General features: G+C 34.9%; 4 protein-coding genes and 1 long non-coding RNA gene across 6 annotated transcripts; 1 reads left to right on the top strand and 4 right to left on the bottom strand.

Annotated features, from left to right (window-relative positions):
- Positions 1–1,761: 1,761 nt before the first annotated feature.
- LOC103570697 (transmembrane protein 131) lies at positions 1,762–9,152 on the top strand. Its single transcript, XM_014439573.2, has 6 exons — positions 1,762–2,360; positions 2,774–2,838; positions 3,603–3,631; positions 3,697–3,771; positions 3,830–8,693; positions 8,762–9,152. Exons 1-6 carry the CDS (start codon positions 2,267–2,269, stop codon positions 8,840–8,842), a joined length of 5,208 nt encoding a protein of 1,735 aa, XP_014295059.1. The 5' UTR covers positions 1,762–2,266; the 3' UTR covers positions 8,843–9,152.
- Positions 9,153–9,635: 483 nt separating this feature from the next.
- LOC103570690 (uncharacterized) lies at positions 9,636–10,452 on the bottom strand. The gene is made up of 3 exons (XR_001345046.2): positions 10,349–10,452; positions 10,181–10,283; positions 9,636–9,825 (listed from the first exon to the last, which is right to left on the bottom strand). It is a non-coding gene; the product is annotated as an uncharacterized LOC103570690 (long non-coding RNA).
- Positions 10,453–11,082: 630 nt separating this feature from the next.
- On the bottom strand, positions 11,083–15,073 carry LOC103570672 (conserved uncharacterized protein family 7). Of its 2 annotated transcripts, none has more exons than XM_053738245.1 (5): positions 15,032–15,073; positions 13,865–14,225; positions 13,667–13,802; positions 13,037–13,538; positions 11,083–12,600 (listed from the first exon to the last, which is right to left on the bottom strand). In XM_053738245.1, exons 3-5 carry the CDS (start codon positions 13,778–13,780, stop codon positions 11,453–11,455), a joined length of 1,764 nt encoding a protein of 587 aa, XP_053594220.1. In that variant the 5' UTR covers positions 13,781–13,802; positions 13,865–14,225; positions 15,032–15,073; the 3' UTR covers positions 11,083–11,452. The 2 variants fall into 2 exon arrangements, with proteins under 2 accessions (XP_053594220.1, XP_053594221.1); XM_053738246.1 differs by lacking the exon at positions 15,032–15,073 and having other exon boundaries at positions 11,083–12,196; positions 12,275–12,600; positions 13,865–14,251.
- Positions 15,074–15,138: 65 nt separating this feature from the next.
- On the bottom strand, positions 15,139–16,215 carry LOC103570665 (cilia- and flagella-associated protein 97). Its single transcript, XM_008548478.2, has 2 exons — positions 15,387–16,215; positions 15,139–15,227 (listed from the first exon to the last, which is right to left on the bottom strand). Exons 1-2 carry the CDS (start codon positions 15,969–15,971, stop codon positions 15,159–15,161), a joined length of 654 nt encoding a protein of 217 aa, XP_008546700.2. The 5' UTR covers positions 15,972–16,215; the 3' UTR covers positions 15,139–15,158.
- A 446-nt stretch (positions 16,216–16,661) lies between these two features.
- LOC103570659 (phosphoribosylformylglycinamidine synthase) lies at positions 16,662–22,100 on the bottom strand. The gene is made up of 3 exons (XM_014439581.2): positions 21,945–22,100; positions 17,144–20,911; positions 16,662–17,077 (listed from the first exon to the last, which is right to left on the bottom strand). The coding sequence occupies exons 2-3, from the start codon at positions 20,901–20,903 to the stop codon at positions 16,905–16,907; spliced, it is 3,933 nt and encodes a 1,310-aa protein (XP_014295067.2). The 5' UTR covers positions 20,904–20,911; positions 21,945–22,100; the 3' UTR covers positions 16,662–16,904.
- Positions 22,101–22,659: the final 559 nt, after the last annotated feature.

The raw sequence follows: 22,659 nt of genomic DNA, 5'->3' as shown, positions 1-22,659 counted from the left end.
TTTCAAGTTTGTAAGGTTAATTTTCATGCGGAAACGGGGAAAGACTAGAAATAAAAAACGGCGGGAAAATTTAAAATTCAAATTTTTTTATTTTTAGTTTTTTGCATAATTGAGTGTTGATTTGATTATTATTTGGTAATTGACAATGATAATTTGAAATTTTATTAATTTTTTATGATTTTTTTTTGAAACTTGACACTCGGGGTAATACTGACAAGTGTAAGAATAAATACGATCATAAATAAATAAATATAAAATATTGAAAAAAAAATAAAATAAATAAAGAAATAGATTTAAATAAAAAAAATAGTTATTTAATAGATCACTAAATTATTTTAGGGTGCCAACAAATCCAAATATCAAAGCTAAATATTATTATATTAACTTTAATAAATATTACTTGAACGCAAAAAAATATATTCATTTAATATAAATGTATATATTTGTTCGAGGTTAATAAATATATATTTAAACCTAATGATTATTGATTTAAACAGTTATGGTGCTAGACAGTGGCAGGAGTAGTTCGGTTTTCGCCACTAGATCGCGCCCAGCTTTTGTCGTGTTCCTGGTGAGAAACTTATTCCAGAGTTATTATATTCGAATCAAAGTCTTAATCGGACGGCTAAAATTTTGTTTCTCATCAAAGCGATGAAAATTTTCTATTATAAAATAAAAAATAATAAACAAAAATTTCGATTAAATTAAAACGAAGATCATAATATCTAATTATTCTGTTCAATGTTTTTTAAAAATGATTTTAATTTTTTGGCGAACTGTTCTTCTTTTAGCTCGCCAGCCCACTTAACAGCTTCTAAAATTGTAAAAGAATTGAATTTCGCATAAGTAATTCTCAGAGTTAGTTCAAACATTAAGTGCGAGATACTTTTTCACGACCCGGTAGACTCGATAGTGGATCCATGATTCATCGAGCTCGCCCTTGATGATTTTTTCTTTCATCTCATTCGTGAACAGAAATTTCATTATGCTGGCCATTATCTGTTTTGGCTTTCCTACGCCAGCTTTTATTGTACGATACTGAAACATAATTAGTAATCTGTTAACAAAAAAATTTATTTGTTATTGAAGAAATAATTCTTTTTCGCTTACTCGGGAAATTGAATTTTTCTCCAACTCCAGCGCTTCTTCAAGTTGCCGAAAATCTCTTACGGTTTCTATTGGGAGGTTCGGTAACTTTACTTTTTGTCCTTTTTTTTCATCATTTTCCAACTCTGATATTGTTGTATCTGGAAAAGATATAATTATTATTATTATAGAAATACATCAATTTATTTTCATAAATATTGAGCCTCTTGTAAAGATGCTGTAATTGTTAAAAAGTAATTATCAGACACTTTTCAGACAAACCTTCTTGTACTCTTATCAAATTTACAGGGCTATAAAAAAAACCCACGGCATGGATGACGAAATAGACTAAATAATTATAGTAAAATAAAATTTTTTAAAAATACGCATTTAAAAAATTTCAAAATTAATGAGCGCATTTTTTATAAATATTAATTTTTTAATTATTTACTCTGCTCATTAATAATTTAAATTTTTTCTGATGTCTGTTACATTTACACTCATGATTTTTTAGAAAATTTAATTTATTTATTATTAATTATTTATTTATTAATTTGAATTTTCCCGCGTATTTGCCAGGCGCTCCAGTGAAATGTTCAAGCAGACATATTGCAGCTGACCAACTAGTTTTATTTTTGGTAGGGTCGCTTATTACTGAATTGTATATCTACCGACTGTACATCTCATCAATATATCTAACCTATATATATATATATATTTGTTCTTAATAATACAAACGTGAACAGCATTAGTGTATTATTTATATAAGTATTAGTAGTGTGTTATATATTTATCATCATCATACATATATATATATATATATAAATGCATATAATCGATATTGTGAAACTTAAATATATAACCAGCAAAATCCTCGAGAATGATTATTACAATAAATATAAAACATGTCTTAAAATATGATATTAAATAATAACAATGATATAATAATAAAAAGAAAATATTCAAAATTTTATAAAAAAAAAAAAAAAAACATAATAATATCGGAGTAATTTAAAATAAAAAACAAGTTCATTTATTATTTTAAATAATTGGTAAATTTATAACTTAACAATGAATTTAAACTAAACAATAATTTTAAAAATACAAGTGTTCTACTGGATTAATTTATTAGATAACAACAATAAGTTATATATATTAACAATAACATATTTTATTTATTATGATTGATAAACGTGTTTGCTGTTACTTGTTTTTGTTAATATTTTTCGAATCCGCACTTCTTATACGACCGTCTTTTCATGGTCATAATAATGGTAAGATTTTTTTTATTTTATTTATTATTTGTCTTTTTTTTCTTTTTTTTATTTAGTGGATTTTTTTTTTTTTTTTTTTTTTTTTTTGTAAGAAGTTGATGAAATAATTTTTTTTTTTAGTTGCTTTTGTTATCTGATTAGAATTTATGTTATGGCCACTAATTATTAATGACGATTTTTTTTTAATTGTTGGTTTAGTTCTTTTTTTTTTTTTTTTTTTTTACTACACGCTAAGTGATTTAGATTATTTTTTATAAAAGGTATCAGTTGATTCAAGGTCACGTGAGACCTTGATATATATTGTTATTTGTTATATATATTTTTTTGTATGTATGTGTGTGTGTGTGTGTTTTTTTTTATTAGTCTATTTTTTAATTTAAATGAAATTTTAATTGATGATTTTTTTGTTTCAGCTTTTGTTCAAGATGAGAATGACGTCCAATATTTATTGGATAATATTCCAATATCGATGCATAAGGTATAGATTTATTTTTGTTTAAGGAAATTTAGATCTAATTAATGGAATTGATGAAAAAGTTTGATGGGAATAATTAGATGTCATGGAAAATAGTAAAATAGGATATTTAATTTTTTTAAAGAAAACATAATTTAGATCCAATTGTAATTAGATCTGATAAATTTTCTTTGGTATTAGATTTTAATTAGAAGACAATAGAAAATTTTTGGGTATTAAATTTTATTAGAAATAAATGGAGTTTAGATCCAATTATTAATAGATCTGATACATTTTCTTGAGTATTAGATTTTATGTAAGGAAAATAGTAAATTTTTTTTAGAGAAAACATAATTTAGATGCAATTGTAATTAGATCTGATAAATTTTCTTTGGTATTAGATTTTAATTAGAAGACAGTAGTAAATTTTTGGGTATTAAATTTTTTTTAGTAAGAAAAGAAATTCAGATCTAATAATAATTAGATCTGATAACTTTTTTTAAGTAAAAGATTTTATTTAAGATCTGATTAAATTTTGAAACGTATTTTATTTAGGCTAAGAATTTATCAAATTCAAAACTCCCTAGTTCTTAAACTATTGGATCTACACAAAAAACCATAGATACCTTTTTTGTAGAGAATTAAATTTCCTACAAAAATATTTCTATTCATTTTTCTCCTCCATCCTATAGATCAGCCAGAATTTCCATTCAAACCTAAATCCCTATTCCCAAAACCATCTAAAACTTTTTCAATTAAGACTTCTAATAAACCCGTATATTTTCCAGGAATTTACAAACTCCGTGCATGGATCTGGGTAAGTTTCCCATAAACTATCTACAATCTAAAATATTCTTATTCAACAAATATTTCCTTTAACAGAGAAGTGGATGACAAATTACCAGATTCGCTTCCTTACATTAAATTCGAGCCCCACATTCTCGACTTCAAAGAAAGGTAACAGAAATCAGAATTTTTCTAATGACCTTAAACAATAACATCCACGAAATTACAGACAACTTGGAGTCCCGCATCAAGAAACAGTGACGCTGATAAATAACGATCAGAACCGAACTATCCACTTGACATCAATATCCGGAAGTACGCAACATTTCCATTCATCATTTTTCCAGGACAAAGTGATCCCGCCCTTAGGGAACACGAGCTTCAATGTCGTGTTCTTAGGCCGTGAGGAAGGGGAAATTGACAGCCACCTTCTGATCCATACCTCTGACGGGACCCTTAAGTACCACGTGAAAGGCCTAAGTGTCAGCTCCCCCTATCGGTTGCGTCCCGTCATCGGCGTGAAGTTGCCCCTCAACGCATCATTCACACCCTTAATTTACATGCACAACCCACACAGCGAAACGATCCAAGTAGTTGAGGTCTACAGCAGTGGTGGTGAATTCCAACTGGAATTACCTACTGGCGAGGCTGAAGGTCCTCGCGAGTTATGGGAAATCCCAGCCTATCAAACGAAGCCAGTGATCAGGCTGCACTTCAACGCGTACATGGAAAAGAACCATACTGCATACGTCAGATTCAAAATGAACAATAGCGCAGAAGTTATGGTCGTCGCTGTGGAAATAGAAGTGGGAAATGGCGCGGGAATACATTGGGCTGGACAGAGTGCGTGGATTAACTTCGGGGTCGGGGGTTCATTGCAGTCTCCGCTGAATTACCCGATAGTGCTTCGGAACTCGGCAAAAAAACCTGTTCGCGTGCTGAATGTCATCAGCACTCCGATATCCAAGGCATTGAAGATAAATTTTGAACCGGTGACTATTCCCCCGGACACGGAAAATCCCGTCACGGTGGGAACGCTGACGTACGACTGGAAAAATGCGTTAGACCTAAAGCATCTAAGAGGAAAACTGGTGATAAAAAGTCTCGGTCCAGGCGGATCTAATCAAAAAATATCTATTCCCTGGACTGCGGAAGTTATTCAGGGTGGGCTTGAACTCAACGCGACTGTAACTCACTACTGCGCCCCCTATTCTCATGAGCCGCGTAATTTCAGTGTAGTAAATCGGTTCAGTGTTCCTCTGGCGATAACCAACGTGACGCTGGCTCCCTCTGCGCGCGCGTTATTCAAACTGAGTAACTTTAGCCCGCGTATTTTAAAACCAGGTGAAAAATTAACCCTTTTTACGCTGACGCTTCAAAAAAACAGCAAAGATGACGACAAATTAGAGTCTTCTGTTTATATTTACTCGAATGTTACGACTACGGTCGTTCCTCTGTTGATTTACAACGGCAAGGTTAATAAAATAATACCCGTCGAGTACGACGACGACCAGCAGCGCGGGGTCATGAATTTCGGGACCGTCAGCAGCGGGACCGAAAACGAGGCGATCTTCGCATTAGAAAACAAGAACCCAGTGAACATTGAACTTCACGGCTGGGGTGTCAACATGCCAGGAGCAGTCCTAGAGTTGATGGGTTGCCAATTCGGGCCGACGGAACTCTTCAACAAAGGGCTCCGTAACATAACTGCGTGCGCAGTTAGTGGCAGTCAAAATATAAAGCCCAACTACTTGGCGATTTTCAAAATAAAGGTCAAAACACCAACAGTCGAGGAAGACACCATCGTAGGTGACGTGTTTGTGCGCACGACTTACGAGAGGTTGACGATTCCCGTCTACATGCGAGTGGCCCATGGCAAAATTACACTGAAGCGTCTGACGTTCACTGACTGCTTTCCCGGATCAGTTTGCACGCATGCGTTAAAAATGCATTCATCTTTCGGGCGGCCAATGCGCGTCCTCTCAATCGGGCCGACAAATAAAGATGCGAGGGTCCACTACCTGCCTCTGGAGCAGACGACCATCATTAGCAAGGGTGACAACAATGTCGGGACCATAGTTATCGACACCGCGATCACTTGCAAGCAAAATTGCTACCTAGGGCTCTCGTTGAACACCACTACGGGAAACCAGTGGCTGCAGACAATGAGTCTGCCATCCCACGCACGGGATCTTGATCTAAATCTGCTGACCGCTAGGTACAATCGGTACCTCAACACCTCTAGTAATGACACGATTGATAACATCACCATGAAGCTGGAAACTACCGAAGTGAGAGGCTACAAGTTTAATATCAACGTTCGCCCAAACTGGCCCTCGCTGATTTTCAGCGAGGGCCATTCGGGCAGCAAGCAAACGGCCAATAAGAGCGTAGTGAGCTTTCCTCTGACCCAAGTGGGCAACACGACCTACAAAACCCTTAGAATTTATAACCCCAGTACCAAAGTTGTCGTGGTCCAGTTGGTGATGGACTGGCTGTACCCCCAAGGGCAGCGACTTTACCATCTGCTGCCCGGGAGATTCAAAACGCCTTGCAATGACTGCATGGTTTCAGACGACTTCAAATTAGCAGACGACAGCGAACTCTGCGAGGAAGAACGCAAGAAATTTGAAGCCACCTGGAATATTGTTGTAAAAAAACACTCAGTGGCGCTGGTGCTGCAGCCCAATGCTACGCGTATCATTAAGATTTCCTACACCCCAAAATCGTCAGGTCTGACGACTGGGTTGCTGTTTATACGTAATAATTTAACTGTTTTAGAGGTGGTGCGTTTTGTAGGCCGGGGTGGTTACGCGCAGTTTAAATTCGGAAACCGGAAACCCAACTCGCCTACACCATTGCTATTTGAGTTGTCCGACAAGCATCTGAGGGACTGTGAGCGCGAGCGGCTACGCAAGAACCCAGTTCCCAATTTGACTGTAAAACGATCGTTTACTGCCCGCAATACCGGAGAACTCCCAATAAATATCTATGGGTTTTACATAAACGGGCTCGAGTGCGTAGGCTATGGGTTCAAAGTTCTCAACTGCGAACCCTTTGTTCTGCACCCCAATGCGACGCGTAAAATAGACATTGCCTTCACCCCAGACTTCACGCTCGCGCGGATCGAACGCCAGCTGATGATCTCCACCAGTTTAGGGACTGATCTAGATGAAAAGAACAACCTAACCCGTGGAATGGTCAAACTGACCCTTTTAACAACCGTACCCATGCACAGTCTCGAATTATGTTCCCGGGTCATAATCCGGCCATCTTGGGAACGTCCGGTCCAATGGGCAGCCATTAGTCTGTCTTGTATTCTGCTGATTTGCGTTCTCGCCATTTCGTTCTTAGAAGCCGACAGGATTCTGCGCAATGCGCTGATCACTATGTCGCGCAACAATACGGGGGTCGTTCAGCCTCCATTAGACCTAAGGTCTTTGGCAGTCGCTAGGGAGAAAGACGACAAAATGGCGGGTAAGAAACGCGAAGAGCCTGATTGGTCGCTCATGAATGTTTCCAAGAAGAAAGAGAAGGACCTTAAGGACCTCAAAGAGGTTAAGGACAAAGACAGAGAGCGTAATTTGAATTTCAAGATCCCTGATTGGTCTGCAGAAGAGGAGAGACGGTTCAAGATGGACATGCAGATGAAAGATGAAAAAATGATGCTTTTAGATGAGGATGAGGTTGTTGTGAAAAAAATAAAGAAGAAGGATGAAAAGAGTCCCAAGTCTTTGAAGGAGGACAAGCGCAAGCACAATAATAACAATAGTAATAACCATAATAGTAATAATAGTAACAATAGTAATAATACGTACAAAAAATATGAAACTAGTCAAAAAATATCTTACTCGGAGGAAGAGACTTCTTCGACAACAACCGAAAGCTCTTTGCAAGACGACGCGTTGAGTAAAGAAACGAACCCACCGAAAGTTGAGAAAGTCGGTAAGAAAGTTCCCGCTAAAAAGGTCGTTGGTAAGAGTGTAGTGACCAGGGCACCGGAACGGGTTCAGGTCCAGGACTTCAGAGACAACTACGAGGGGGACTGTGACGACGACGACTACTTCTACGAACAAAATGGCGGCGTTAATGGCAACGGAACCTGTAAGGAGAAGGAAAATGTTAACAAATGGCGGACGAACACTAATAAAGGCAAGAGAGAGGTCAAGAACGCGATGATGGAGAAGCAGGTGAAGAAGGTCGTGCCTAAGAAGGACAAGATGACGCAAAAACGTCGGAATGACAAGACGAAGGTCAACTTGATTGATAACAAAGATGTCGGGGGAGGTAAGGTGGCTGTTCAGGTGACGGCCGTTGCGCCCCCGCCGCCATGTTGGGGCGAGAATAGGGCCAAGTTTAGCGATGTCGTTGCGCGCAGTACTGAGTGCGCATATCCCCGGGTAGATAAACCACCGATTAATGTTAAGGGCAAGATGGAGGATAAGAAAGACAAGAGGTCAGATTATTTTGATGTTAAATTCAATGGGTCGAGTCATGTGCCGTCACTTGGTCAGGTTCATATTCATGCGCAGAAGCAATCAGACGCTTTTGCACTTGCGCACAAACAAACTGAAGCACTGGCACATGCGCAGAAACAAATGGGAGCGCTTACTCATGCGCAGACGTTTAAATGTAGGTTAGGAAGGGAGGAAAATAATCTGAGTTCTATATTGAACACGCCGTCTAATAGTTACTTTATAAACACATTTGAGACCAATTATGAACCGGAACTGGTTCCGTATGACGATTTGCCGGAAACGGATGAGCCGCTTGTGGAATTGGAGAGTCTGGAAGAGGACACTAGGGCCGGGTTGTGGACAGACAAGAGTCCGATGATGGGGCTGCTGGACGCAAACTACTCAGGGCTGGAACCAGTTAAGGCGGACAAGTTGGGCAACGGGATCGAGGACTCGTTGAAAGACAATTGGCTGACTGTCGAGACCAATTGGGAGCCTCTTTACACTCGGGGGGCGGTGGGGGAAGAACGCAGTGGGGTCTGGGGGGTCAATACCGGTGGAGTTTGGGCTGCGGCTCCTTGGGGTGCGCCGACGCCACCTAGTGGGCAAATTAACACTACGGAGCAGGATGTTCAGGTACTTTGTCATTTGATTAAAGGAAGAGGGGTAATATGGGTCACTTATTTAAATTTTTTTTGTTTTAGGAACGTTCTGGTTTTGATCCCTTCAGATCGCTCAGTACAATATGGACACCAAATACAAGTTGGGATACGAAAAAAGAATAATTATATTATTTATTATTTGTTTAATTGTGTTTTGTTTTTAAATAAAAATAAGTAAGCGTTTATGTGATAAGATTCATTTGATATGATTGTATCGAGCTGGTTGTGATACTCGACGGTTATTTTCTTTTCTTTTTTTTTTTTTTTTATTATTTAATGCGATTTATGTTATCGCACACTTGTTAATTTATTATTGAAATCACTTTGAATAATTGGTCGAGTGAAATTATTGAAATGTTACGTACTCGCGTTCGTTTTAAATTTTTGATTGAATTGGAGTTTGTATAAAAAAAAAAAAATCACCACACTTTGTAAGTTTTGGAAATAGAAAATTTTCAATTGCTACTGATAAAAAAAAAAAAAATAAAAAAAAATTTTGATTATAATTTGGTATTTAATTACTTACCTGCTGTCATTTTAATTCTGTTGAGAAGTTTATGGTTTTAAATTTAATTTGTGCCTAAACGACGGGAGATATCGTAAAAATGTACTGATACAATTTTGTAGGGAATTAAATTTCCTACAAAAAAGTATTGATTTATTTTTTACGTAGCTTCAATATTTAACCCGTAATCGTAAGTTTAAGTTGACCATACAAAAATTTTCCCATGGAGTAGATCTTATTTGTAGTATTGACTTAAAAACGAAATTCTGATCAAACTATCAGAGATATGGTAAATGTTGTGGGGACCTTTTTTGTAGAGAATTAAATTCTCAACAAAAAGGATCCTGAGCAATTATTACCTAGACTTTATAGTTCAGACACTAGGAATTTTTTAATAAAAATTTTTTTTTTTTGATATTTTTTATTGATAGCGATGGTTTTTTAAACTAAAAAACTGTAATTAACATTTTCTCTGTTGAACATCATTATCATCACTTAGAAGTTTTATAAATAATTATTTCCAATGAGAAGTTAAATTGATGGTGCATATATTTATTATTTCGTCGCAACGCAGACCAGCACAACATATTTCAAGATCGCACTGAAAAATATTAAAAATTTAAGAAAAAAAAAATAAGTATCTATATATATATATATATATATATATATATATATATATATATATATATATATATATATATATATATATATATATATATATATATATATATATATATATATATATATATGAGTCAAAAGAAAATTGAAAACGCTTTTGAATGAATACCAACAAGCCATACTTATTTTTTATGTTTTTAAAGAAATACATATATTTATAGTTATCAAAATATATATCAATATTTTTATTTAAAATAAAATATGGCATGTGGGTACTCATTTTAAAGGGCATCCCATTCTCTATGTATTTATGTACATATATATAAATATTTATGTACCGCTTGACCGCCACGTGCACACGGTGGTATGATAGCAGATGAATATTCAAAAATAAATAATAATCCAATTAAAAAAAATAATCCAATTTTAAACATTTTTGGTCTGAAATAAAAAAATTAAATTTTATGAATAAAAATTCATAAAAAAAATTTTAAATAATAACTTACTGTACTTATGATAAATTATCACTGGGAACTTGACCGCTCTATTGAAGCCCGGACTGATTTGTAGAGAAAGTGTGACTGGTCTAATCTACAGTCTATTGATAACAAATAATCTTCAAAAATATATACTTTATTTAGATAAGATGATAAATAGGGAGAGAAATTTTAATCAAACTCTTGAATGCTTGATAAATTTAAATTATTGAATAATCGATTGTTTTTTTTCATCGCACATTTTTTTAAAATTTTATCATAATGGGCCTTATTCAAGTTATATATTTTTTTACGTTCAATGAAATTCACAAAAGCTTAATTAATAAGTAAATAAATGCATTAATAATTAAATTTACTTGCATTTAATATTGAGAACATGACTGAAATTTTTTAAAAATAATATTGTATATAAATATATTTATGAAAAATAATACGATCAATAGTGTAACATGTTTGTGCTTTTAGTTTAACGCATCTCCATTTCTTCTTTCACGTGACTGAGAACTAGACCCGCTATTTTAACTTTCAAAACAATCGATCAGCAGAAAAAACAAACCTCACATATTAATAATAACTGAAAAAAATTAATAACAATAATATTTATGTCATAGGGTTGGAAGAATAATTAAAAAATCTACTTTCAAATTATTTTTTATTTTTATTAATTGATAAGAATTTTTCAAATTTTTAATTGATTTTCATTACAAATTTAAAAAAATCTTAATTACTCATCGTTAGTTATTAGATATAAATTATAATTAATTACTTGAATCAATAAATTACTTGGAACCGTGGTCAAGACTGAGATTAATTACTTCTGTGGTGCCGCAATAAAATATTTATTTTTTGTATAAAATAAAATTTACATTATTTAGAGATAAATTTAAAAATTACCACAACACGACTTGGAAGTTGAGAAAAATATATTTTTTATTATAACCATAATTACTGCAACCTCTAAAGTAATATTTAAATACTCAAAAATTACGTAAGCGGTTTTTGATAAATATTATTATGGAATAAACAACCGATAGTCAAACGTTTGATTTCACACTCACAAATTGTGCAAAGTCGATAGTCGATAGAATATTTAAATTAACGAATATTTATTTTTTATTGTCTTGGACGACGATGACGTCCGACAATATACTCAATACCAAAAACAATAATTGCCAAGAACTGGAAAAATGCCATAAATTGATATAAATAAATCAAATCTACAGCGTCAACTGGTTGGTAGTTAACCCTTTTCTCAATTCTTTTCTTTTTTTTTAGGTTATCATGAAATTTTCTTAATTTTCTTTCGGATGGTTCAACTAAGAGTCCAAATTCTTGCAAGTTTAAAGCTTGATAGTAAAATCGATCCGTCAAGGACCAAAATGGTCTTGTGAAACATACATTTGATTTTTTCAAAAGTGGTTGTGATATATGCAAATTATGTTTAACAGCGTAGTCGATCGATTCAAAATCACTAGTTATACACGCCACATTCTTCATTTCGATAACGTATTTTAAGCAAATGTCGGTATCGCTATATACGAATAAAGCAGAAATGTGTTCGTTTTCCTCTTCATTATTAATGTCCCATAAGTTTTTCTCTAGAATACTATCATGGATCAGCATTGGATAAATTACATAATACTTATGATCGTACAAGTCCTTAAGAGACTCCATATTGTAAGTCGCCGGGTTAGTTATTGTGGCAAGTAATTGTCCCTCAAGCAATGGACTGAATATAAACACAAACAAAAAGCCAGTGAAGAAGGTAATTTTCATGGCGAGTCGGTCGAGAGGTGAGTTGATCCCCATACTCATCATCATCTTCAGGACATCCAGAACAGCCAATCCGATCTGATACTTATTGTGCAATACAATCAAGAAGGTGATTAGAAGGACAAAAAGAATTATAGCTATGACTCCATTAATATCCAATACCTGTGCAATTTCAGAAGACACTGATAAAAAACTTGCCTTTTGTGTTATTATGACGAAATATCCATCCAGACTCATTGGCACTGGGTGTACCATATTGTTTTCCTGACTGCTGCCGAATGTAGTGACATCGGTATTTCCTTGTATTATCCAAACCGACAAGAATGTGATATTATACAAGCCGAAGTAAGTCACTTGTTGAGTCATGTTTAAAGAATTAATTATGAAATCTAGTTCAAAAGTTTTATTTAAAGTTGAGCCAACCTTAACGGGATAGCCATCAAGGATTTCAGTTTTATCAAAGAAGATCGTCTCACATATTTTATAGTCTGAAAGAGGAGAAAACATTAGTCGTTTATTAGCTATGGTAGAAATAATATAATAATGATAACAATTATACTGTAAAAAATCGGGAGCGAATACGGATTTTATCTCATTCCGCATTTACTCCGGTCCGGAATGGTAATATTGAAACAAATTTATATTTAATAGAAATAGCTGTTGAAATAGAAACGTTATTAGTTCGATGACAAATAATTTACTGAAATTTAATAATTATAAATTGGTAACTCACAAAAAAATAATTTCAAATTTATAATATACAGTGAAAATAATAAATTATTGAGTAACTATAATATTTGTAATTAATATTTTCCGAAACTCCATTTTGGAGTAAAATTAACTTCGAAGAAATTTAATAAATAAAAAGTCATCCACTCCGCAAATTTTTTACAGTGTATGATGATAAGAAAAAAATGTATTTACCAGTAGTAAAAGATTGATTGAAGAGGGTCAGTAATATAACACGTGGGGTAAGCCAGGTTATATTAGTTTCAACCCAAGGGTCGGGTGCTCGTTTTGTGTATGGATTATAAGTATATAGGCTGGTTTCATTATCGGTTCGGGGGCACACTATGATACATGATAACAGTTGAACCTTCCACATCACGCTGAGAATGTCATACGCATCGTTGCAAGAGTTTCTGGTTTCGAGGATCAGAAAAAATTTTGATTTTTGACTCCAGAACGGCGAAGAAATCAATTGGATTAAAAGTCCATACATGTCCATATAATTCAACAATGATAAAATATACATCGGATGAGTTGGATAATACATTTGAATGTTTTTGGCGATAAAATTTTTGTTGATGATAATGACAGGCGCCTTTATTTTAATGGACAGATTTTTCTGAAATGTTTCTGCTAAGTTCTCAGATATGAATATCGGATTTGATGTATTTGCAAAACACAGTTCAAAAAGTTGAGCCTGTTGGAAAAGAACCAAAAGCTTTGTTATAGTCATTGTAAATAATATAAGTAACTTGAAGAGAAAAAAAACTATAGCGGCATTAAGAAAATTGATCATAATATATAAATTAATATAAATTTAATTACCATATTTGTGTGTGTGATTGGAGAATTCTTTGGTGATAAACTGAAGTTGTTAAATTCCGAGCTCGAAACACTAGCTAACAATGCGCTCAAAATAATATTCTTTACCAACATCATTGTGATTATTTTTGTTAAATTTCTACAGCAATTAAATCAATGAGTTGACTCGAAACTAAATTTAAAATAATTAAATTGTTTTACCTTTATAATGTCTGGTCACTTTGTTCAAACAATTGAAAATAAATTATTTTATTTAATAGTGACAACTGTGTTTGACGGTTTTTTTCGAATTAATAATTTCTTCCCGTCAATGAGGACTATATATATTGTCAGAATTTTGACATGCGCAGAAACGATATTTGCAAATTTAATCATTTTTGTGAAGATATTATTCGAGAAGAAGGGACTGGAGAACAAAGTTATTGGCTACCGTAAGCTTACGTGGTCAAATGAAAAATGCCTGCGCACATTTTTCGATCAATTCTGGCGGCCATTTTGGCTTTAGTTTGCCACATCACCGTTTCTTCCTGCATATAATTGTAGACTAGAAGTTTCATAATTACTGCAAATGATATTGATTTATAAAAAATACTATTTTGAAACAACGTATATTTACGATACCTAAAAATCATGAGATTTTAAAAGTGAAAAAATTGCCACAATAAACCTATTTAAATTTTTCTTTGCAAGTTTGTACTAAGTGTTGGTCCCCAAAATTTTTTGTTAGTAGGGTCTGCGTTCAGTTACTTTGTTTAATCTTAAATATATTGTTACTAATTTTGTTTTAACTAATTGAACCCTTTTAGGGGCAAGAATCGGCGATAGCCACATAACCTCTATGCTATTAGGGTGGCGCTGCAACTTTGAAGGTCCATTTCCGTCGGAAATTGGCTAATTTTACTACTATTGTTCGATTACTGTGTATCCAGCGTTGAATATTAAATAAATTTTATATTTAAAAATTCACTCAACGCAATAGTTAAAAAGTAAACTCAAATTCAAATGTGCGACGATCAATAGTATTACATGCATTTGCTTTTAGTTCTACGGATTGCCGGTTCGCCTTGCTTCAACTATGGCCTTCGAGCCATTAATTACTTCTAATAGTGTTGATTTATACAAAAACTTTATACGGAATATTTATAATAAATATTTTTTCGATGCTTTTAAATCTATTGAAGTCAATTTGTTGCAAAAAAATGTATCATAGACACAATTATTCTTCTTTCTTACCTAATAATATTTTGAGGATTAATTTACTTCGGTTCTGTTCACAGTAATAATTAATTTTAACTTATTAAAAATTCTTGATAAATATGAAAATATTCTAAAAAATATATAAAGTATCGATAATTTAATTTTTAATACCTCAATAAATTTTCAATTTACTTTCTATAAAAATAAACCAAATAAAATTTTATTTATTTTAAAAATTTATTGTAAGATGCACAAAATATTTTTTTTTTTTTTTCATAGTTTAGATTTTTATTGCAAATTAAAATTTTCGTGAATAATTCTCAGTTAACACTCGTGGTTTTGCACTTTGAATTTTTCTCAGCATCATCTGAAAAATTTAATTATGATTTTAATTATTTTTATAATAAATTTTTAAAATTTTGATGATAAAATAAAATGGGTAATTTTGTATGAATTTTAATTTGACAAGAATTTTAAAAATCATTGTTCAAAAAATTAATTTTTATTATAAAAAAAAAAAAATTACCATATTTTCTTCTTCAATTTTCCTCTGAAATTTTCTTCTATTAATCGCTGAGCTGCTGAGCCTGTTAACAAACCCCAGGTTTTTATTGTCCGTTATCGGTTTATGCTGAGACATTATTTTGTTGAGTAGACACTGATTGTCCCTTTCTATTTTCATAACTTGCATATTCGTGAAACTCATATTTTTTCTGTGCAACCGATCATGACACTCATTAAGTCTTCTATTAATTCGCCTCTGTCTCTCGCTCGAATTTATTGAAGACAGCATCGAGGATACTGAGTAATTTTTGCACCCTCTGACATCAATTTCATTGTCATCATCGGGTAAATTCAATTTTATTGTACTAGTATTTACTACATTTGCTTGTGACTCCAAAGAAGATGAAGAAGAAGAAGATGATGATGATTGGGATCTCCTGGTGACATTGGTGACGTCTGAATTACTTGAGTTAGAAAAGTCCGAGTCAAAAGACTCGTCACTATATGAATAATCACAATCACTGTCACGGTCTATGTTTTTGTTTTTATTTGTACTGTCTTTAGAGTCTTTATTAATAGGGGTTCGATTATCAGTGTAATCAGTCATTTTAATTTTAATTAATTTTATTTATATTTAAGTGAGGAAATGTTGGTTTAAATAAATATATATATGTATATGATTGATTAGATGACATAAGTTGATAAAATGGAAAATAAAACGTGAGTTGGTCGAGTTTATATTTTACGTTACTATGGTAACGGCTACATATATATGTATATACTACGTGAGGTAAGAAAAAAATATATGAACATGTATTTGAATTTATAAATGAATAGAAAATTATTTACGCTTTAAAATGAGTACCCACATGCTATATTTATTTTTAACTATGAAAAATGATATATATTTCAATAAATGTAAATATATGTATATCTCAAAAAATATATAAAGTCAAGTATAGCTTGTGGGTATTCATTTGAAAGCATGTTCCATTTTCTATTGACTTATATATATGTATATATATATATATATATATACATACATATATATATATATATATATATATATATATATATATATATATATATATTTGAATTGCTAAGTTGATAGAGAATTACATGCCCTTTAAAATGAGTACCCACACACCATATTTATTATCAATTTAAAAAGTTGATATATATTTCAATAAATATAAATATATGTATATCAAAAAATATATAAAAATAAGTATAGCTTGTTGGTATTCATTTGAAAGCGTATCAAATTTTCTATTAAAAAAAAATAATAATTTACGTTTTACCATTAATATTTTTTTATTATTTCATATTTAAACTATTTCATTCGAAAATAAAAAAATATTGTTATATATTACATATTATTCCAAGTAATATAGTTCATTTCTAAATATATATAAAAAATACCGCTTTACTTTATTTTTTCATCGACCCATTTTGCCTCCCTTTCTATAATTTTAATTAATCGTAATTATTCAAAAGATTACTTTCCATAAAAATAAAAAATATAACAAACAAAAAAAAATTAATTATCTGAACACCAATCAAATGCGTTCTGGAAAATCCTGAGCCAAGGCGATGTCTTATTAGTCCACCCTGCAGGAACATACGGCCACTGCCACATCTGAGTGCACCTTTCTGGATGCGGCATCATGGCAAGATGTCTTCCATCAGTTGAACAAACGCCCGCGACGCCACCTGTAGCCAATAACTCATCAAAATCTAATTCCTAACCCCCATAACCTCAAAATACCCAAAACTTACCAATACTTCCATTAGGATTCATGGGGTACGACTCAGTAGCCTGTCCCGCGTCATCAGCGTATCTGATAGCAACGCACCCTTCTCTTATCAATGTCTCCAGGACATGCGCAGTACGGAATGTAAATTTTCCCTCTCCATGGGCGACCCAGACACCCATGACCGTCTGGTCCATTCCCTTGAGCATAATGGCCTTGGACTTTTCAATTCTGACTGAGCTCCAACGACACTCGAACCTCTCGGACTTGTTGTGGTCCAAAATAACCGTGGGTTCACTGGAATTCTCCGAACCAACCCAACCTAGCAGACTCATCAGCTGGCATCCATTGCAGACCCCAAGACTGAAAGTGTCGCTTCTGTTCTTAAAAGCGTCCAATTGCGAGCGCAGAACTGGATGGAACAGCAAACTAGCAGCCCAACCCTTTGCGGAACCCAAGACATCCGCGTAACTGAACCCTCCAGGGAAGATTACACCTCGGAATTGGTCCAGAGTCACATGTCCTTCCAACAGGTCCTGGACTGTGACATCCCAGGCCTCGAATCCCGCTTGCATGCAGGCCGCAGCCATTTCCCGATCTCCATTGATCCCTTCTTCACGAACCACCGCGACCTTGACCACTTTCAGAGGCTTTTCTACAACGGGTTTCATGTCTGGGTCAAATGACAAATGGGAATAAGGAATCCGACGTTTTCGTAAGCTGGCGAACTCTTCTTCTGCGCAGGAAACGTTGGTCTGACGTTTTTCCAACCACGCGCTAGTTTCCTCCCAGATCTTCATCAACTGGAACACCGTCGAGTCCAGAACACGTTCATCGTTCACGTCAACGGTTATCTGGGAGTCCATTCCCAGTTTCGTAGCCTTCCCAATAAAGAAAGCTGGAACTTTAGCCTTCTGGAATATTCCCAGGACATCTTGAACGCTGGCGACTTCCAGAACCCAACCGACTTCTTCAGCGAACAGGATTTCCAGCGCGCTGCCTTCTTTGTGAAGTATTTTAACTTCTAGACCAGCTAATCCAGCGAAGGCCATCTCCAGGAAGCAGGTAATGAGTCCTCCGTCACTAACATCATGTCCAGAAAGGATTCTACCCTCGGTGATGAGCTGCTGGATGATTTCGAAAGCCTTGACAAAGTCGGCTGCATTTTCAACATCAGGAACTTCATCTCCAAGCTGGTTGAAGACTTGGGCCAACGCCGTGCCACCTAGTCGGCTTTTGCCACGAGATAAATCCACGAAGATCAGCGAGCTCTCGTGTCCTCTGCTGGGTCCTTTGATGTCTGGAGTAACCACTTTGGTAATATCAGGACAGGGTGCGTAGCAAGAGACCACAAGAGTACCAGGTGCTTTGACGACTTCGGATCCAATCCTTGCTGCCATACTCAGTGAGTCCTTGCCTCCGTCAATGGCGATCCCGAGGTCGCTCATCAGCTGACACATCGCACGACATGCGTCGTAGAGCTTAGCGCCCTCGCCTTCTAATTTAGCAGCCCACATCCAGTTTCCGCTGCACTTAACATCCCGGAGGTTGGATATTTTGGCGAAGACCAAATTCGCTACTGCTTCGATGACTGTCATCCTCGCACCGGCTCCAACATTGACAAGTCCTTTGATCGGTTGCTCACCAATGGACGTAGCAAGTCCAGCAGTAGAGAAGTGGGAGATTGCAGTGACTGCCACATCAGCCAATGGAGTATGAAGCGGTCCTACGCATTGCTGCTGGGCAACTAGTCCAGTTACGCACCGATCGACTTTATTGGTCAGGTATCGTTTGCTTCCGACACTTGGGAGTCTAAGGACGCGATCTAGGGCTTCGGATACGCTAAGGTCTGGTCTTAGGGCCAAAGCTTTCAGTTTTGCGGGTTCCCGGGTCATAGCAAATGTCTTCTGGGGCATTTTCCCGAGCACGAATTCCAGGTCTAGGTCTACTGGGTGCTTCACACCTGGATCTCCATCGCTTGTCATGTACTTTGTAGCATCACACTCTTCTTCTTCAGACAAAATGATCTTCCCAGAACCGGTAACAGTGCCCACAAAATTAACCGGACACTTCTCACGCTTCGCAATCTTCTCAATCAGTCCCACGTCATCTTGGTGGCACAAAATCGCGTCGTTTTCCTGATACTCAGCGCCCCAGAGCTCCAAGGTACTGATACTTGGGTCTCCTAGTTCAAACTTCCGCTTGAAAATCACAGCACCAGCTGGTTCCACCAATTCCTTGAGAACGTTACCATTCCCACCAGCACCTTGGTCATGAATGCTCAAAATAGGGTTCCTGTCACCCAATTCCATGCATCCACGGACCACGCGGTTCAACTTCTGTTCCATTTCCGCATCCCCTCGTTGCACGGCCCCAAAGTCTAGCTCTGCTGCCTGTGTGCCCTGAACAGCCACCGAAGAGGCAGCTCCTCCACCGACCCCAATCCTGTAAACCGGACCCCCGATCTTAGCAACCTGCATTCCAGGTTCAGGGGCTACTTTATCAATCATATTGGCATCAACCGTTCCACACCCACCACTGAACATAATCGGCTTGATCCACTCAACCCTAGGGTCCAGCATCATCCCAAATGTCCTCGCGAACCCCGAGATCACCGGCTCCCCGAATTTGTTACCGTAATCAGAAGCTCCATTGCTAGCTTCGATGATTATCTCCAAGGGCGTTGCTAGATTCGATGGATAAGCTGCTGGCACTTCCCAAGGAAGTTGGTAACCCGGAATAAACAAGTTCCCGACACTGTAACCAGCAGTTCCCGCAATGTAATAACCCCCCCGACCACAACCCTGGATGTCACGGATCCTACCACCAGTTCCAGTGGTTGCTCCACTGAAGGGCGCAACTCCTGTCGGAAAATTATGAGTCTCCGCAGTGAATATCAAGTGCTTATCAACATCCATGACCTGGAACGCACTTGGCTGCCATGTTTCCCTGGGGATTGCCATTGGGACACGATAGCCTTTGATGGCGCTGCTGTTGTCAGCGAATTTGATGACGTTGTTAGGATTGCTGGTTCTCTGGGTCGCTGTTATCATGTCGAAGAGTGTCTGAGACTCTTCTAGGCCATCTACGACCAGTTTCCCACGGAAGAACCAGTGGCGACTGTGCTCGCTGTTGGACTGGGCCAAATCGAAGCATTCAACACTAGTGGGGTTACGTTTCAGCTTTGACTTGAAGAGATCTGTGTAGAAATCTAGATCCCAGTCATCGAAGGCAAGACCTAGACGTGCGTTGACGTCAACGAGGGCTTGTCTGCCCTTCTGGAGGATTTCAACTTCGAACCAGGGCTCGGGGCGGAATCCGTGGTCGAAAGATTCAATGGGTCGGTTGTAGCGGCACTCGGTCATGCGATCGTGCAGGGAATTGACTAAACGATCTTCTAAATTAGAATCTATTGGAACCGAGGAGTTGATACAGTACCTGGTGGATTTTTCTACCCGCGTAATACAACTCAGCCCCGCGGATTTTAGTATTGAGACCGCGTTGCTGGAAAAGGCCGTGGAGAAATTTAGTCGCGGCCCGATTTCGATTATCATTGGGCTGGAAATCATGGATTCGTCATACAGCTCGGGGTCAAATGGCGAGGTTAGGGCAAAGTTTATTATTTTAAGGTCCGATGAGGTTAGGGCGCGATCGCTTTCGATGTAATAGCAGGTTTCTGTTTGGAGGCTGGTTATTGAGGGACATATTTGTTGCAAGGTGGTGAGTTTTGATGACAGCTGACCTGATAATAGTCCTGATGACTTGTAGAGTTTTGCTATCACCATTTTAGAGGCTGCAATGTGACGTTTAATTACTCAATGGAGTGACGACGGATGATAGTTATGATTGCTAGGGGGTATTTTGATTGCAAAAGGTTATCGGAGGTTATGATAACATTTGTGACGCGAAATAATTATTTCATAAGACAATTGAGTAATTTATATTTTTATAGCAATAATTTGAGACTAATAATATTTTTAAAATTTATTTTTTAATTAAAAAACAATACTATACATTTTTGTTTACAAGAGCTAATTGGTTTTGAAATAAAATTTTTTAAAAGAGTTTAATAATTGGGAGGATATTTCTTGAAGAAAAGTTAGCGGTAATTTTTAAAAGTTATGATTTTTTTTAAAAATTGCAAAAATGAAGGATATGAATTTTTGATGTAATTGATGACAGATAAAATTTATGGTATTTTGGTATAAACAGTTGAAAAGTGTGTGAAATTTCCGGAAGTTTGAGTACCCACATCATGACATTTGGGCGAGGAAAAAATTTGATGTGAAAATTAGAATTATGAAAAAAAAAAAATTTTGAATTTGCGTTTTTTGAAAAATTGGTAGTTTCAGTAGATGCAGGGTGTGACGGCGAGTAAAATGAGTACCCACATCAATATATTTAAGTGATAAATCTATATAGTAATAAATAATTATTTTTATGGCAATTAATTAACAAATTAAGTAATTAACGATATTGTGATTTAAATGTCATGTTGTTGGTACTCATTGAACGCGGAATTTTATAAACTTTCCAAATATCATAATCATTTTTTAAAAAAAAATTTTTGAAAAATGAAAATATCAAAATTCACCAGCGATTGAATTAATAAATTAACCAATTACTTATCATAATTTCAAATAACTAGTTTTGACTTTAGATATAATTGGGGGGCCAAAAAATTTCGCGCAATTAATAATTTATTCAAAAAATTTAAAAATTATTAATAAAGATAATTTTGGAGATTTTGAAAATTTCAGTTATCAAAAAAATTGAGTTTATTTTTTTAAATTATCCATAATCAATAATAATAATAGATTTCTTACCTAGTTATAGTAAATAATAATTATTTTACAAAAATTAAAAACTTAATTATTTTTTAATAAAAAACCAAATTTGAAAAATTTGAAAAACAAAAATAAAATTAAACAAAAATAACACGTGGTTTTTAACCTTGAACGCACGAGGGTTTATTTGCTACTGCTGAGGATCACATTCTTAAATATAATTCAGTCATATATATATATATATATATATATATACTCTTCGATTATTTAATTTCGATATATTCGACCACATGTTAGATATTTTAATATTTAAAATAAAGAGCGCGCCACTACAAGCTTCCAAGAAGTGGCGGCCATTTTGAAATCTAAAAACTATCAACACCCGCCATCTTCTTAATTATATAATTCCAATTGTTAAAATAAATTATTTAAGTAATTTTCTACCAATAATTAATGAAAACTTTTAAAAATATCATATTGTTAGTATACTTTACTAATTATTTAATTATTTAATTATATAAAGCAGTAAATATTTAATTATTAATAAAAAATGTATTTTCAAAGTAAGGTGGATATTTTTTCAAGTTATAGTGCGTTTTTAAAATTTGAGAATAATTTAAAATTTAGGAATAATCATAATAATAATGAAATAAATTCATAAAAACGTTGACCAATAAAATTAAGTATTGATGGTACGCGGCAAACGGCCATATTTTGGGCTTGAAAATTTCTGATATTATTAGGAATACATGAT

Source organism: Microplitis demolitor, chromosome 4 (genome assembly GCF_026212275.2).
Source record: "Microplitis demolitor isolate Queensland-Clemson2020A chromosome 4, iyMicDemo2.1a, whole genome shotgun sequence".
In the NCBI taxonomy this organism is placed as follows: Eukaryota; Metazoa; Arthropoda; class Insecta; order Hymenoptera; family Braconidae; genus Microplitis; species Microplitis demolitor.
The sequence above is the reverse complement of the archived record's forward strand: the minus strand, read 5'-3'. Positions and strand labels throughout refer to the sequence as shown.